Here is a 17,617-nt window from a genome sequence, read left to right as displayed (position 1 = left end):
ACTGGTTTCTCTCCAGCATTGTGGCCTCAGCGTAGATAAACTTACATGGCAGCTCAGGGTTCCAAGGGGGTAGTGTTCCAAGAGATCAAGGCAGAAGCTTCAGGGAGTTTTTTGACCTAGCCACGGATGTCATGGAGAATCACTTCTGCTGTAGTCTACTGGCCACATAAGACCAGCACAGACTCAGTGTGGGAGGGGCCTGAACAAAGTCAAGAATATCAGGAAGCAGGGATCATTGAGGGGATCACCTTGGAGCCTGGCTACCGTAGCCTCCTTCTGTTCAACTTCGAAAGGAAAACTGATCTTTTAAAATACAAATTAAATTGGCACAGGATGTAACAAAACTGTACCCAAAAGCTTCAGTGGATATTCCACCAGAAAGAAGAGATCAGGACACATGTTTTCTATGCTCTTTCCAGCCACTGTGTTGTCTTTATTAAATGGAATATTGAATTAGAGGCAAAGAGTGTTTGTTTTCTGGCGTTCCATTTATGGAATGGCAGTCATGTTATCCACCCTGGCTCTCGAAGAATCCATCTTGATTCTCTACACTCAGTTTTGCACGTTGTATCAGAGAGGGAGGAAATTCTGGATGCTGGCTTTAAAATGAGAGTAAGGCATCCAAACTACTGTGAAACCAGCAGCCATCCCGTCTCAGCTCCCAACTTCACACTGAGCAGTAACAAAAGAAATAAACGGAGACTAATGATGCTTTGGTTTGGGAAATAATGCTTACATGCACAGGATGCATCCACTTAAGTCTTTTAAAAACCAATTGCTCTAATGATTTTATTGCTCCGTAACAAAATAAACCAAACTGACATTAATTCGAAGGTCATTGTGAATTGAAGTTTAACTGCATTAATGACTGATAAGATGCAAGTTTGAATGCTAGGAGGAGGCTTGAGGAGGAAGGCATCACAGTATATTGCATTCTTGTAAACATTAGCACAAATACAGAGTAACAGAGATTCCTCTAGTTGATGCTTAATAGGCCCCAAGTTCCTCTGCTTTCAGAGGGATGAAGCATTAAGGATTATTTTCCACTTTATGTATCTGCTGGGGCATAATATTCTGCCCTAAAGAAGAATGGATTCTTATTTGGCTACTTTTCTCCTAAGATGCTGTTTCTGGTTCTCCTCCGTGTTTCTGGTTCCATGCAAGGTGGGCTCAAACTCCCTTCAAAAGGGAGTCCTACAGGATGGCAGGAGGGGAAACTGTTCCCAGACAGAGGATGTCAAATGAAGATGAAGCACTCATGGAGACTTTTTTCCACATTCACTTCCCCAGCTCCATCTCCTTGGGAAAAGGACTTCATAATTGAAAGGGCTGTATAATCATCAATAACTAAGAGCTCTTTGCCCCACCTTACCCCACTGGGCCCACTGTTTCCTTCCATGCCTCGTATCCTGCCTCCGTCACCTTTGTCGGTAACTAGAGTAGCAGGAGGGACTGCCTGACAGCAATTTTGGGGCAGATCAGATCTTTGCAGTTGGTGCCTCATCAACTTATCCCTCACATCTAACACATGCCACCAGGACTTATTCGGAGGCCAGAGAGATAGCTCGATCACAGCGAAGGGGGCTTGCGGGGAGTACTGGGGGCTAGGAAGTAGGACTTCCTGATGCTCTGCAGAGAGACTGCTGCGGGCTTAGATGTGATGATGCTGATTGGTCGGTACTGGGGACAAAGGTCTGGAACCAGAATCACACTTGGCTACGTGGATCTGAGCGTCAACCGGGGCCACTCCACAGACTGGAGCGTCCTCCAGCGGGTTAACTGACACCACATGGACAGGGAGGGAGTTGAGTCCTGGGGGACGGCGGTGGTTACCGCCTGCTGGGTACGGCACTCGGCTCTGCTGGCCGACTCTCTCAGCCTCACCCCCATCTCTGGGCAGCCTGGGTGTGCTGTGGGAGGCGCCTCCTGCCTTGTGGCTGTTCCCCCACAGTCTCAGACCCTTGAGTCTTGTCTCACTGTTTCCTGGGTGGCGGGTCAGCGCGGCAGCTCCTCTGGGTTAACACAGTGTGAGGTGAGGCATCACCGCAGTTTGCCGACTGCAGAAGGAGGAGGGGCCAGCAATCAGACGTTTTCTAGAACGTCGAAGGGGACCAGACCTTTCTTCTTTCCACTGAGGACTCTGATAAAGCCGTCTTGTTCTTCTTCAGAAGTCACACAGATCTGGAAAAAAGGAAGAAAAAAAGAAACGTGTCAATGGGAAAGAAGCTAGAACCCGTGGCTTGAATCACCGCTGGTTGAAGTCAGTGGAACACCAAATTGGAAAAGGGAGACTGGTTTAGGGAAATCGTGCCTCGGTGAGAAAAATATTTGATACGAAATTAAGCAGTGCCCTGGGTTTGAAACTAGGTCCAGGCATTGAATGTTTTCTGAGATTCAGCTTTATGAATGAGGATCAGTAAAGCAGGATTGATGATTCTGGGTCCCCCTGAAGAGTCCCTATGAGGACAGAATGAGATAATGCTTATCATAGAGCCTAGCATGCGGCACGCAGTTGAGTCCTCAATATATTATTTTAAAATCCAAAATAATGGCTATCATGTAGCAGGCTCCTGTCATATGCCTGGAAGTTTATACATACAATGTCAGGAAGTCAAAGGAAGCTATTTCATTCTTGGTCACAAGAAAATAGATGTTATCATCTTGCATATTCCAGAGTAAGACCACCTATGCTGGACTTAAAAAAGGAGGTGGTTAAGATCCATTTGGGTATTTTGTCATTCACCACTAACAGGCCATTGCAGGGCGTGTAAGGGTGGCTGAGGCCAGCTGTCAATGAGAAGCGGTTTTGAAGGGCTGTTCGTGTGCTGTGAGCTTCTCCTGCTGAACCTGCTTCCAAGGGTGGTGAGTTTTGTCCCTGGTTGGACTGCCTAGACACAGAGCCTGAGACAGGAATCCTTGTGCAAGTGACTTGCTGTGGGAGTGCTCTCGGGAGGTGGGACATGAGGAAAGCAGGATGGGGCAGGAGAAGGAGCTAGGCAAGGGTGTGGTCTCAGCTGGAGGTGAACCTCAGCCTGATCCCACAGTGAGCGCCGGAGCGTTAACTGTGTCATAGGATTGACCCACTTTCAAGCAAGGGGTCTGGCATTTTGGACCCCACGTTAGTCCTTGGTCACTGGCTGACCTGCGGAGTGAGAGGCGTAACTCTGGTGAGGCAGCTCTTGTTCCACCAAGGGGTATTCGCTGGAGAAGGGGCAGCTATGAGTTGTTAGTCGCTGACATAGCAGCTGCAAGATGCGTGCACACACCTAGTGAAGGGGATGTAGGCAGGGCACCAACAGAAATCAACAGAGAGGGTTCTTCTTTTACACAGAATAAAGAGCTTTATGATTAAGTATTAGGATACTTAAAGAGCTTGATTTGTGACTCCTGAGGCTTGGGGCACACAATGGACTGGTATCTGATTCATGTTTCAGAAATCTACTACCTGCCGGTTAAGTGCCCCTCTTGGCTCAGTTCCATTTTAGTCCTATCTGGCTAAAGTCCTTCAGTCTAACCCACTTCCGTGAGCGCATATGCTGATAATGTCTAAGGTTTCCCCCTGCATTGCCTCCAAGCTCATTAACATTTAAATACGCTGCCACTTGGAGCAGAAGAACCGTCATTTTATTTAAAAAGATTTCTTGCCTAGCATTCTTAGACTTAGTCTTCCCCTCAAAATACCTGTGAAAAGATAGGGAGTTGGAGGTGGGGAAGAAATGTCAAAATACTGAACGCCCAGACTGACAGCCATTCCAGAAGGTGAAATTTCCATAAGACCTTTGGAGCTGAGCTCAACTGATGACAGAAGCAAGTTGTGCTGCTGGACCAAGGATAAATCTACCAGCCTAAAAGATGACGCAGACCTTGTTGGTTGATGTCAACAGTCATTACTGCCCCCTTCCCATGCAGCAGAGTCCGGACTTCTGTTCTGTTGTCTATCCTTACCCTGCAGGACTCAGGTAAATCCTAATTGGTCCAAGTCTGTTTCTATCCTCCTTGCTAATGATTCTTAGTGATTCCCATGGGACTTAGTTCCAGCCAATGAAACAGTATGGAATATCTGCTCGGAAACTTCTGGGAAGGGTTGCTTTCCTCTTAAAAGAGATGCACTAGGAAGAAAATCTCTTTCTTTTTCTGGCAAGGATTCCTGGAGTGGCTGCAGCCATCTGTGACCACTAGGGCAGGTGGCTAACATTTTAAGCATAGCAGAACAGAGGGGTGGAGGAATCTAGATCCCTCCCTGATCATGGGATCAAGCTGCGGAATTACGAGTCCAAGAACTGCCCTGTATCCAGACATCTTACTATATGAGTAAAATATACCTTTTGCGGTTGACTCAATTGGAGTTTTGTGACTTGAGATATGTATTAGTTCACTTGTGCTGTCATAAATTACCAGAAATTAGTGGCTTTCAACAACACAATCTATTATATCACAGTTCTCTAAATCCTATGTCTGGTGGGCTTGGCCAGTTTTCTCTGCTCTGGGTTTCACAAGGCCAATACCAGGGAGTCAGTAGGGTCCTATTCCTTTCTTTCTCTTCTATTTCTCTAGGAGAGACTCCAGTTCCAGGTTCATTTAGGTTGTTGCCGAATTCAGTTACTTGTAGTTGTAGGACTGAGGTCCCTGTTTCCTTGCTGGCTGTCAGCCAAGGGTCATTCTCAGCTGCTAGAAGCCACCTGAATTCCCTGACTTGCAGCCCCTTCCTACAGCTTCAAATCCAACAAGGGTGGGTTGAGTCCTTCTCACACTTAATCTCTTTCTGACCTGCCCTTCTGCCTAATCTCTCTTCTGCCCTCTTTTGCTGCATCTCTCTTTCTCCAGCCAGTTACATTTCACTGCTTTTAAGGGTACAAATGATTAGATTTGGCCAATGTAGACAATCCAGGCTACCTCCCTGTCACGTGGTCAATAACCTGCAACATAATCACATCTGCAAATTTGCTTTTACATAGGAAACAAATCCAAACAAATCTGGATTTGCTTCCTATGGTGGCTATAACAAATTACCACAAATTTTGTAGATTAAAACAACACAAATTTATTATCTTGCAGTCTTGGAGATCAGAGTCCCAAAATCAGGGTGTCATTAGGTCTGTGTTCCTTCCAGAGGCTCTAAGAGAGAATCTGTTTCCTTACCTTCAGCTTCTAGAGGCCACCTGCATTCCTTGGCTCATGGTCCCTTCCTGCATCTTCAAAGCCAACAGCACAGCATCTTCAAATCCCTCTCTTTCTTCCTCTCTACTTCTACTGTCACATCTCCTCTGACTCGGACCCTCCTGTCTGCCTCTTATAAGGACCCCTGTGATTACATTAGGTTTACGTGGGACCCTACTTAACTTAAAGAAAACCTGCTGTAGAGGAAAGTGGGCTGATTGGGAAGAAAATACTACAAGGAAATAAACACTAAATTAAGATCAATGTTAGAAGTGATGAAAGCCTGAATCAAACTTCAGAAAATTAAAGTGAAGTGCGGGACTATCTTGAAACATTCTCCTAGGAAGAAGTGAAGTGATAAAGTGGGAAGCAATAAAGAGATTAAAACCATAAGGGAAATACGATAAAACAGAGATGATTCAACTGAAGCATTATTAAGTCCCTGAAGGAAGAAGCATTAAGATCAAAAGGCAAAGGACCAACTGGGGGAAACGTTGGCCACACATGATAGATCAGGTGTAAATATCTTTAAAGGATAGAAAACTTTTTCAGCAGTGTAAGAAAACAAGAAAGTACATAAACAGATTATTCATAAAAGAAATACAAATGCCCAATACAAATGTGTTAAAACCTCAACCTCTCTAACCATCCAGGAAATGAGGATTAACATGAAATATTATTCACTTATCAAAACGACAGATATCGTTTTGTATGATATACAAATATGTAAAAAATAGTAACGTTCAGTTCTGGCGAGGATGTGGTAACCTGAATATTCTCATAAACAGCTGACGTGGGTGTAAATTGGCACAAATGTTTGGGAGGCAATTTGGCAGTATGTATCAAGAACTGTAAAAACTGTTTATCTGTTTTCCTGTAAATTCTAAAGCATATCCTAAAGAAGTAATCAGAGTTATAAAAAACAATTTAGGTTTAGAGGTGTTCATTGCAGTTATCCATAATAGTTTTTTAAAAACTCTGAATATCCAATCGTAGAGGAAAACTTAATACATTCTTGTACACCTACACTAGGGGGTGGCAAAATTTTTCTGTAAAGGACTAAATAGGAAACATTTGCAGGCCACGTGGTCTCCACTGCAATGACTCAACCCAGCTGCTGCGGTGTGAAAGCAGCCGCAGGCAACGCAGGCAATACACAGATGAATGAGTGCAGCAGTGTTCTAATAAACTTTATTTTAAAAACAGGGCCAGACTGATCCATTGGTTATAGTTTCCCAGACTCTGATCTACATGATGATATGCTATACAACTGCTAAAACATGTGTTTTGATAAACATTTAATAACTAAGTTTAAAAAAAAGTTGCAAAACTAAATATAATATGATATCAAAATAAGAATTAGAAGAAAAGTCTGGTGGGAAATAACACGAAAGTATTTATGTCGATAGTCGCTTGATGGCTGAATTACCTGTGATCTTTATTTTCTTCTTTGTAATTTTTGAGGGTATTTTCCAAATTTTCTCCACAATAAAAGCATTTTAGTTTTATTAATCTAAAAATGATTTATCCATTTTTCTTTAAAGCTTTTATAGAACACAAGAATCAATTAAAATAGTTCTCTGGGGATGACGGAACTATGGATGAATTAAAACATAGTTTTATGGTGTTTAAGTCGATTTAATAAGGATAGTTTTTAAATTTCAAAAATGAAGAAAACATACTCGTGTCAATGCAAACTCTAGGTGTGTTCACAACAAAAAGATAACTTAATTCTATTTGCAGCAAAAGTTCTGTGAAAAAATAATGTAATAATTGTGAGACAAATTAACCCCAGAGGCAGAAATTTAATCAAAGAGATGCATTACATTTGTTTTCAGGATCTAATTTCTTCTACTTCCCAGCTAATGACCATTTGTCTCTTTATATTTTTAGAGTTTAAATATCATGCTATTTTCTGATGTTTACTAGGTAATTTTAGGTGGCACTGGCCACTGTAGATGGATTTCCCATTTAGGCTTTTCTCTGAATGATGATGGCAGCAAGGGTAGTGACCCCGCTCAGCACCCACCGTGGTCAGGCACTGTGCTGGTGCTTTACACAGGTGATACATGTAACTCTCACCTCCATGTCAAGAGAGAGACGCTACTATGCCAATTTCACAGATGAGAACATTGACTTTCAGAGATGACTTTGTCAAAATCACACAGGATATAGATCCATTTCTGTATGATACTGGAATCTGTGTTTTGCTACTACATTAGACTCCCCTCAATCAACAAGCACGTTTTGAACTTTTACACCTAAAATAATTTAAGACGTTAAAGTGGAGACAAATTTAAAAGTTTTTCTCAATAATAGATTTTTGAAATGGAATTTTCTTTCAGAGGGCTGATATTTTCCAAAACTTGGTAGCCACATTGATGACAAAGATCGAAAATAGAGATTTGTATAGGAGTAAAGAGATCTCAGTGCCTTTTGTTGACCCACATGTAATTGGAAATAAAAATGCCTTCAGTTGCCAAAGAACTACTATAGGACTTAAAAGTGAGAAATGGAAATGAAGGTCATTCTCAAATTTTAGCTTTGATTGGAACACCTGGGACGTCTGTAAAAAAGGCTGATTCCCTGCCTTTGCCCTGAAAGTTTCTGCTTCAGCAGGTGTGGGATGGAGTTAGAAATCTGCATTTTCAGGGACTTCCCTGGTGGCACAGTGGTTAAGAATCCGCCTGCCAATGCAGGGGACACGGGTTCAAGCCCTGGCCCGGGAGGGTCCCACATGCCGTGGAGCAACTAAGCCCGTGCGCCACTACTTCTGAGCCTGCGCTTTAGGGCCCGCGAACCACAACTACTGAGCCCGTGTGCTGCAACTACTGAAGCCCGTGCGCCTAGAGCCCGTGCTCCGCAACAAGAGAAGCCACCGCAATGAGAAGTCCGCACACCGCAGTGAAGAGTAGCCCCCGCTCGCCGCAACTAGAGAAAGCCTGCGCGCAGCAACGAAGACCCAACACAGCCAGAAATAAAATGAATAAAAAAAAAAAAAAAAGAAATATGCATTTTCAGCAAGCTCCCAGGTGATTCTGATTCACGTGGTGCAAAGACCACACCTTAGAAATACCAGGCTACACAAATATCAGGGTTACAGCCCTTCCTAAACAATTACGGGTAGATTCATGCGGTTCCAGGTTCAGGCCGAAATGCTGTGTTGTGTCTCAAGCATGTCTAATTAAAGATGCTGGGTTGTTTGTCTCACCTCCACCCCAGCAGGTTGTCAGTTCAACCATGAGAGTGGAGAATGTGAGTTCATTCCCAGAAAAATTTTTTTCGGGGGGAATATGGCCAAGGGATTGGTAGAAGTCTTTGAGCAGCTGTTCTGCTTCTGGAAATTGATCAACTTAGGCAAATTTTAACTTGCCTTCTGCTTTCACTGATTTGTATTTTAACAACATAAAACAATGTTTAATCTCAAATGGGGAAGCACAAGATTATTCTGAGAAAAAAAATAAAACAAGCTAGCAAAATTATGTAATAATGCTTTGCCAATAAAGATGAACATCCTTCCCGAATGTATTTCATTCAAAAGACTTCCCAGATTTTGTAACAGGAAGGATACAGTGGGTAATCTTGGAGAAGTTTGAAACACTGGTGTGGAATCCAGCTGGGAAAAGTCCCATTTCCTTTGTGGGATGTTTATGGCATTAGAGATGGGGTCTCAGTCTGATGAGGGTGATTCCATTGCCTGTAATCAAGAATGACTCAGTAGGGCTTCTGTATGAGCAAGAATTTGTTTCCAAGGGCCCTTCTGGTCCTAGTACACTTGCCCTGAGGACACTTGCTTCCCTGAGAACCAAACTATGCAAAAGGCACTTGACATTCCCAGTTTGTTCCACATTGTCCAGGGCACATGGCTCAGTGGAAGGCACTGACTTGAAGCTTGCAGACCTATCTTTAAGTTCCAGCCTGGCCACTTACCAAGTTTTTGCCCCTTAAGCAAGGCACATCACCTCTATGAACCTTTGTTTCCTCATTTATAGGCCATGTATAGAAGTTCAAAAAAATGTAGGTATATAAGCTCTGTAAATAATATATAATCTATATGTTTGGTTCCCAGGGAAGGCAAGTGAGCTTCCTAACATTTTGGTTTTGCATGTTTAGATCCTCCTACACTAATATCATTGGACTAAGAATATCTTTTCTCAAAGTGAATACTTCGCTTGTGACTCCACTTATTCAGACTTACATGTACTGCTATTTGTCAAAATGACTGTTACTCTGTTTTGGTCATACTTGGTATGAGTTTGTGTGCTTTACTCACCTGATTCTCTTTCAGTGTTATCTGCCCCTGTTCCTTACACCCAATGAAGGTTCTAACACATTTAAAAATCTTCTCATTTTGTTGTACTCTCTGAACAAAGTTGGCTGGAAAGAAGCCAATCCTGTCTTGAATTTTCCCCTGAAAGGAAAAAGGAGGCATGCATCCACAGTTGTAGCATTCATTGTGATTATATTTACCAAATGACTTTTCAAAAAGAAAAAGAAATACTTACTTTCCACCAGTCTTCATTGGAGTCCTCTAGAAGAGTAATCATGTCTCCTGGCCTAAAATGAAGAAGGAATGAGTTGGGTGGGGAAGTAGAGGGGGTAAAAGAGAAAAAGATGGTCCTTTAAAGTCAGAAGTGGTAGCTTTTCACTTACACAAATAATCCTAAAATAAATAGGACTAAAATAAACATGACTTTTACCTGTTCTTCCCACCCATGAAAATAGCTTTGTTAGATACTGAAAGCAAGTGTAATTTCTGTGCTGTATTTTAAAAATAATCTTTAGCTTTATTTTTATACTATACGTAGATGATCATCTTTTTAAAAAAATTTATTTATTTATTTATTTTTGGATGTGTTGGATCTTAGTTTCTGTGCAAGGGCTTTCTCTAGTTGTGGCGAGCGGGGGCCACTCTTCATCGCGGTGCGCGGGCCTTTCACTGTCGCGGCCTCTGTTGTTGCGGAGCACAGGCTCCAGACGCGCAGAGCTCAGTAGTTGTGGCTCACAGGCCCAGTTGCTCCGTGGCATGTGGGATCTTCCCAGACCGGGGCACGAACCCGTGTCCCCTGCATTGGCAGGCAGATTCCCAACCACTGCGCCACCAGGGAAGCCCCCAGATGATCATCTTTGCATTGAAAAAACCTCTAAAATTTGGAAGTCTGAAATATGAAAACTGGAGTTTTTTCATATTCTGCCCCATAATCCTCCTCCCATTGCCCAGAGGTGACCATTGTGAGTGGTTTCCTGTGCCTCCTTCTGGACCCTTTTTCATGCACTGACATTTATATAGAGATATAGATGTATTTGGTTGTTTCTTTTGTTTACTAATGACATCTGGAATGAGACATTATCTTTATTATCAGCTATATCTTCTCAGTACCTTCTTGAAACCATTTTTACTTAGTTCCACTTCCCTTGTCTGCCACCTTTTATGCTGGTATAATCTGGAATTTTGTTTTAGACTTGTGTGTGTGTCTGTTATATCCTTCATCAAGAATTACTTGGTTTAACTGAAGAATTACATAATGTTTTTGCTCTTGGTATTGTTGTAGATATGGTGATTACTTGCCACTTCTTATTTGATTTTCACATCCACGTGTGTGTGTGTGTGGATGTGTCTTTTCATTCCTCCTTCTCTGCACCTAATGACACTTTTACAATCTGAAGATTGTACTCTTTTTCAACTTGGGAAAATCTTGTCTATTTTTTTCACTGTTTTCTCCCATTCATTTTTCTCTCTTCTTTCTTCCTGGAATTTCTATGCAACACATGTTGGACCTGCTGGATCAATTATCTATATCTTTTGTCTTTCTTACACATTTTCTATCTTAAAAAAAAAACTCTGTTTGGGACTTCCCTGGTGGTCCAGTAGTAAAGAATCTGCCACAGCTAGAGAGAAGCCCGCACGCCGCAATGAAGAGCTCGTGCGCCGTGAGGAAAGATCCCGGATGCCGCAACTAAGACCCGATGCAGCCAAAAAACACAACAACAATAACAACCCCTACCCTCCCAAAAAAACAACTCTGTTCTAAAATTTTTCTCAATTTAATCTTCCTAATTGCTTAATGGGCTTGTCTCTTCTAATATTTATTATAATACTGAGAATTTTTAAAAAATTGAATTTCCAAGCATTCTGTATTATTTTCTGAAAGTTTCCTTTTAACATTTGTCACTTTATGTTATGGATGGAATAGTATGATGGATCTTTCTGAGGATATTATTATATATTTAAAACAATATTTCTTCCCTTTATTGAATGATTTGTTTTCACTAGGATTAGTTAGCCTGTTCTTTATCATATTACTTTACTTCTCCTTCATATCAAGGGATTTTCTCCAACACCTGTTTCTCGGCTGTCTCTTTATATTCATAACTGAAAACAGAGGGTGTGAATCGCTGGGCAAGTTTCTCTGCTATCACATACATCTGTATCTGCAATGTATGAGGGTCAATTTCAGGCTCTGCTTAAGAGAGCAGGGTGTGTCAGTTGACGCATCTCATCTTTGGATGCTTGAGAGTATAGCAGACAAGCAGTCTGGAGCCTCCTACCACCACCCCAATGGCTAAAACAAGGGCGGCTGTCTTAACCCCGGGGAGAGAGAAGGTTAGATTATTTTCCTCTAAGTAGAGCTATCTTTTCCTTCCCTCCTGCTCTCTAGAAGCTCTGGAGGTCCAGAATTATCTCAACACAATTCTTTTTCTTTCTCAGTCTTTTGTGCCCACACAGGAGCCCTCCTTGGGCAGGGGTTCCCTTTCTTTAGAGTACAGGTAATGGTTTAATTCTAGAGTCAAACACCATTGCTGCCTATTTCTCATTCTAAGTAGTAACACGGTGTTATGAACACTGTTGGGACTCTGTATCAGTTATATATTGCAATGATAATGCTGTGTAACAAACAGCCCCCAAACCTCAAAGACTCACTCACATTCTTGGGTGTTGGCTGCTGGCTGGGATGACTGGGTTGATTTTGCCTTATTCCATGTTTCTCATACCCCAGAAGGTCAGTTTGGACTTTCATAGCATTGCCAGGGCAGCAAATGGAAACGTGAAAAACACATAAGACCTCTATGGCCTAGGCTCAGAACTGACACATTTTCATTTCTGCCTCATTTTATTGGGCAAAGCAACTCTGCAGTGAGAGGAACTGTAAAGTCTCATGGCAAAGGGTATGGATACAGGGTTGGTGAAGAACTGGGGCCATTAATACAATTCAGTCACCAAGACATCATCATGCTCTTTAATGAACTTGTTGTGAATTCAGTGTCTCTTCTGTGCTCTTACATTTAAAGTTGTTTTTTTTCCTGAGCATCCTTTGGTCTCTGGTCATCTGCCTTGTTCTCTATTTGCTGTAGTCTCCCAGGAAACTCCTAAGATTTTTTGGTCTCTGATAGTGTTATTTCTTATTTTCTAGTACTATGATGGATGTATTCTTTAAAAAATATATTTTCTGACACTTTAAGGGATTGGAGCAAGAAGGGAAGTAGATTTGTGTGCTCCTTTTGCTATTCTGGTTCAAACTCCTCTGCTGTCATTTTCAATTTTCAGTTAATATCTATCTTCTTAGGGGATTCCAAATACAACAGGCTTGTTGCACCTGAAGCATTAAACACAACTGGCATTTTGGTATTTCAACAGTCACAGTATCATGCTGATGCCACACAAAGTGAGAAGGCTGAAAATCACTCTTTTCTCAGGTGAGGGATTTAATTAAGCAGCAAGGATAAAAGTCAATGTAGAAAAGTCCTTCTAGCTCCAGCAGTTTTTATTTAGCCTAGTAACCTAAGAAACCATGTGTTAGCAACTACAGTGACTTTGCTGATGGTTCGGTAGAAATTGTTAAGTAGGGAATCAAGGTTGGAAGAGGCGACTTTTCTAAGGGTGTAAAACAGTGCTGCCTGAATCCAGCTTCTATTTTTATGGTCTAGAGAGTCAGTCTTCACCATGCCCAGATGTGGACAGTCCCTGAGCCCATGACCTATGTTAACTAAACCACACATTAGAATAAGGCACTCATTGGAATACAAGCTATAATTTTATGAGAAAGACCAGACATCCTGACATCCTGACAGCGTGATGGGGTTTCTGTCTTTTCCTATAAAAGAGCACTGCCAGCATCTAAAATTCCTTGGTGAGTGAGAAGAATTACATTCATCCCTTCATCCTTTGTTGTTTTGTTTACCCACTCATTCAACAAATATTACAGAACACTGACTCTGAAAGAGTGATTTTACTAGGCACTGGGTATACTTTGGTGAGTAAAGTCCTCACTGGAGCTAATATTCTAGTGAGAATGATAGATAACAAGCAAATGCATAATTAAACTTTTAATACATATAGAATGTGTATATATAACTAATAAATATATATGAAGGAAATAAACAGGATGCAGTCACAAAGAATAAGAGTGGACCCCTAATGATATGATTTAAATACTCTAATCATCAAGCAGAGACAGCTAATGTCTCTTTTTCACTTTGGGGAGGATCTTGCTCTAGGGCGGCACTTGAATCCAAGACAACAACTCTCTAACATCTGGGCAAGCACACATGTGGCTTGTGGGATTTCTACTGCCCTCTTGCCTCTGCCTGGCATTCTTTTCTTCTCTTCCCAGCATTCTTCCCCACTGAGGCTGCTTTAGATCCTTTCCCACACTGGGCTCCAGGCAGTTGATCTGAGTAGGCATGCAAGGTAAAAATCACTCTGTGTAATATAAGATTTTAAATTTATTTTTTAAGATATGTCTGGACCAGTTTTGAAACTCTGGCAAGAGATTGGTCAGTTCCCCCTTAAACATTTGATTAAATCAACACCCACACCACTTCCCTTATGAGGCTCAGATGCTCCGGGGCACTATGTACCAGCCCCATCCCTAAACGCCCTGGGGCCAGGTACCAGACAGCTAGGGACAGCCTCTGCACCCTGGAGCCTGTGAAATTATTCAAATTAGCTAACCCACAGGAAGCCTGGGAAACCTCACTAATCCCAGCTGCTGACCATATGTAAGCTGCCCCTACAGCTCCAGCTGCTGTTACCCTGACTCCCTGGTCGGCCAGTGTGGCCCTGTGTGGCAGCCCTTCACACTCTCAACTGTGAGTTCTCTTCTAACCTGTTCTCAACTTAGTTCTTTTCTCCTACCTGTGGTGTCAGAGTGCCATGTCCTGCCATCAAAGAACTAAGTCAACACTCTGCCTACCTGCTGTACCTAGGAGGAGCCTTGCCATTGATCCTGGAGGAATGGAGGGCTAATGCTTAAAATTCTCCTTCCCTTGGTTGGTCCTAGAATGGACACTGCCAGCACATGACTCTCTGTCTCTAGCTGTTTTTCATGCCTCTGTGGCTGACCAGGCCCCTTTCCATGAAACAGTTCTTTCTTATTTCACATTATCACACTCCAGGCATGTTAGTAGAAAGTCCTGCTCTGGTCTAACAGCTATTTTCTTTCTTCCAGGTGACTTTATGTTCCTGATCCATTATATATAGATTTTATAATTTAACTCTCTATTTCCAAATCTTGGAGATGAACTCGTCAGGCTCCCAAATAGTGAAAAAAAAAAAGCATACTTTTGCTTAATTCAATCAATCAGAGCATCCTAAGTTCAGGTAAAAATTCTGCTGTATTGTAACCCAGAATTTTATACATTGATAAAAAGTACAATGCTCTTCAGAAACAATACAAGCATGAGCCTCCTACTTGGAGCAGATAGATCAGAACACCGCAGCTGGCCTTTTCTTTTTGTTTGTTCAGTAAAATTGGTCTTAAACCCAGAGGAAAATTTTCAGGTTGGTTATGTCATGATTCATGGAACATCCTGAAATGATGAGGGAACTGTGGGCTATCAGTAGGAGTAGGAATAAAATAACAAAGCTAACTACAGAATCGTGGCTTCGTGGTGAGGAGGACAGAGCTTGTGTGTGAGTGTGTGTGTGTGTTTACGTGTATGTGCATGTGAGCCTGATGGTTGCTATCTGGGGTCACTTCCAGCAGTCCTCTGCCTCCCTCATTTCTCGATTTTCCACTTGGACACAGAACTCATCTCGCCCTCAACCAAGTAAACTGGTTTCAGGGACGCAGAGGGCACAGTGTACATGCAGCGTATGAATGATGCAAGCGAGCCTGGCTATCTACAGAAAACTCTTCTGCAAGGTGTTATGAAGATGGTTGAGTCTTTCATGGGTGGGAGCTCCTGGAGGGTGGATTGTGAGCTGTCCTGAGGCCCCCCATCCAGCCTCTCTCCAGTCCCCACATAGAGCACAGATTCCTAGGGGTGGAGATAACTGACACCCTTCCGATGAGGTCACTGCTTCCGAGAAATACCTTCTCCACTGTCTGAGACAACCTGAGACCTCAGCTCGGCCCTCCTATGGGAATCGCATGGACAAGGCAGGATGCTCTGGGCCTTCTTTGCTTTCATAATGTTTTGGATGTACTGAATATTTTGGACAACAAAGGAAATTTGTCTTTCTTTATCCCTCCATCTTTGTCTATTGAGCCGAAGGAAATTATATGGCATTCAAGTATTTTTTGAATGCTTATGACACGTTAGGTGTTGGGTGTGCACTCAGGGTACAAAGATGAAAGGATTATTCTATGCATCAGTTTTCTTATCTGTCAGGTGAAGATAATAATTGTACCTACCTCAATTTTTTTGAGGATTAAATGAGTTAATACTTGTGAAGCACGTTTAGATAAGCCCACAAGAGATGGTGGCTATTATGGTTGTTAAGACATAGTTATTGCCATCAAGATGTTGGTGATCTCAAAGGGGAAAGACATGTAAACTGGTAACTTATAGTGCCATTGCTAACTGAGAAGAAATATGCTCGAGGGGCACAAATATGTGTGGAATTGACCCCAAACAAAAATCGCAAACATACATGCTTCTTTGAGACTCAGCTACCTCAATTATATTTACATAATTACAAACTATGCATTATATCTATATCTGTATATCCATCTCTATACAGTGAACTATATTTACTTGGCAAAATTGCTATGTGAATTAAATGAGAATGCGTATGCGGAAGTCTTCAGCACTGTGGCTGATATACAATAAAGGCTTAAAAATTCTAATTTCCTCCTAAAAATGCAATTTTTCACTGGGAAATGAGATTTAGTAATCAGTACTTTTAAATGAGGTTCTGGCAGGGACAGTTCCGTAATGTGATAGCCTTTGACCTCTTAAGTGGCTTCCGACGCTGAAGTTTGATGTGATTCACAGTTTCGGAAAAGTGTTTCCCTCTCTTCATGCCCCCACCCCTCATCTCTTTTGCCCCTTGACTCCAGGTAGTGACCACAAAGGTGTGGCAGGGCCCGGGGTGGAGTGAGGATTCTACCATGCAGGTGGCTGATTGCAGGGGAGATGATGGAAGGGTTGAGGGGCTCCCACACAGCCTGGAGGGGACGGCAATGTTCACTGAATGAAGTGGGCGTGACCAGTAGCATTTTCACACAAGTAAGAAGGTCAAGAGAGACTTTACCACTTATAGGCAGGGTTTGATTCCACCACTAACTCTACTAGATCCGGCTGCCTCTTGTACCACCCAAACTTTGTGAAAACTCCTTGGAATTGCCCATTTTACCCTGCAACTATTTGGGGATTTTTAAAATTTCTTAACACTTTCCCATTCATTAGGCAAGAAGAACCCCCAAATCAAGCTTACATCAGCCATGGTCACTGGGCCCAAACAGATCTCCTGGAGAAACCAAGACAAGGGGAATAAAAAAGGAGCCAGCCAAACTGCTCCATTAATTTTAGATCTACTGCTTAATTTTTCGCTAGACCCATTTCTCAATTTCTATAATCCTGGTCCAGAGCCTTTTACAGTCTGAGCACATGGATCGATAACAAGGAACTCCTGAACTCTGTAGTTTGATTTTGTCTTAAGCCTGGCATCCATAAGACTGCCTGCATCTTCTCAATTCCAGAGACCAGCTCAGAGAAAAAGCATTCAGCTAAAGGGCCATTTGGATGGGATTTGGTAAATGTTCCTGAACTGTCATGGATCATGCTCTCCAGAACCTAATTGAAAAAGGCATCTGAGTGAGAGGGAGGCTCCTAAACACATTAGTGACATTCAGGAAGATCTGGGTTTCTTGACATAGTGCAGCATCAGAGCATAATATGCATCAGAGACTTTCCTCAAATAGCCTTAATTGCATTTTGATGTCCTGGTGACTGTGAAGATTATTTTTAAATCAAATTGGTACATAAGAATTACGTTTAGTTTTAATTAAGTTGATGCATTTGCCAAGCAGTAATGTACTTAGAGAATGGAAACGAGACACCAAAAGAGTCTTATTTTGTCCTACCCTGTCTCAAGGGCTCTCCTTTTCTTATCTTATGGAGGGTTTATAAAACCTTACAGAGTGAAGCACATTACCAAATAAAAAGCCCCAATGCAGACCAGTGTACTGAGCATTGGCTGAGGGTCAGGAAACCTGCATTTTGGGTTGGCCAC

The 17,617-nt window shown here is 42.2% G+C and overlaps 1 protein-coding gene across 3 annotated transcripts in view; it reads right to left on the bottom strand.

Moving 5' to 3' along the window:
* Positions 1-400: 400 nt before the first annotated feature.
* The window catches only part of STAC (SH3 and cysteine rich domain), a 100,711-nt gene continuing 83,494 nt past the window's right edge, over positions 401-17,617 (bottom strand). For 2 of the 3 annotated variants that reach the window (XM_059939152.1, XM_059939153.1), the window contains exons 9-11: positions 9,663-9,714; positions 9,431-9,568; positions 401-2,181 (exon numbers count right to left, since the gene is read on the bottom strand). In XM_059939152.1, the coding sequence (XP_059795135.1) occupies positions 2,083-2,181; positions 9,431-9,568; positions 9,663-9,714 (289 nt within the window). In that variant the 3' untranslated portion in view covers positions 401-2,082. The remainder of the gene's footprint in view (positions 2,182-9,430; positions 9,569-9,662; positions 9,715-17,617) is intronic. The other variant, XM_059939154.1, reaches the window with a different exon arrangement.

Source organism: Balaenoptera ricei, chromosome 11 (genome assembly GCF_028023285.1).
Source record: "Balaenoptera ricei isolate mBalRic1 chromosome 11, mBalRic1.hap2, whole genome shotgun sequence".
Taxonomy (NCBI): domain Eukaryota; kingdom Metazoa; phylum Chordata; class Mammalia; order Artiodactyla; family Balaenopteridae; genus Balaenoptera; species Balaenoptera ricei.
Note: the sequence above shows the minus strand (reverse complement) of the source record. Positions and strands in the feature narration are given on the sequence as shown.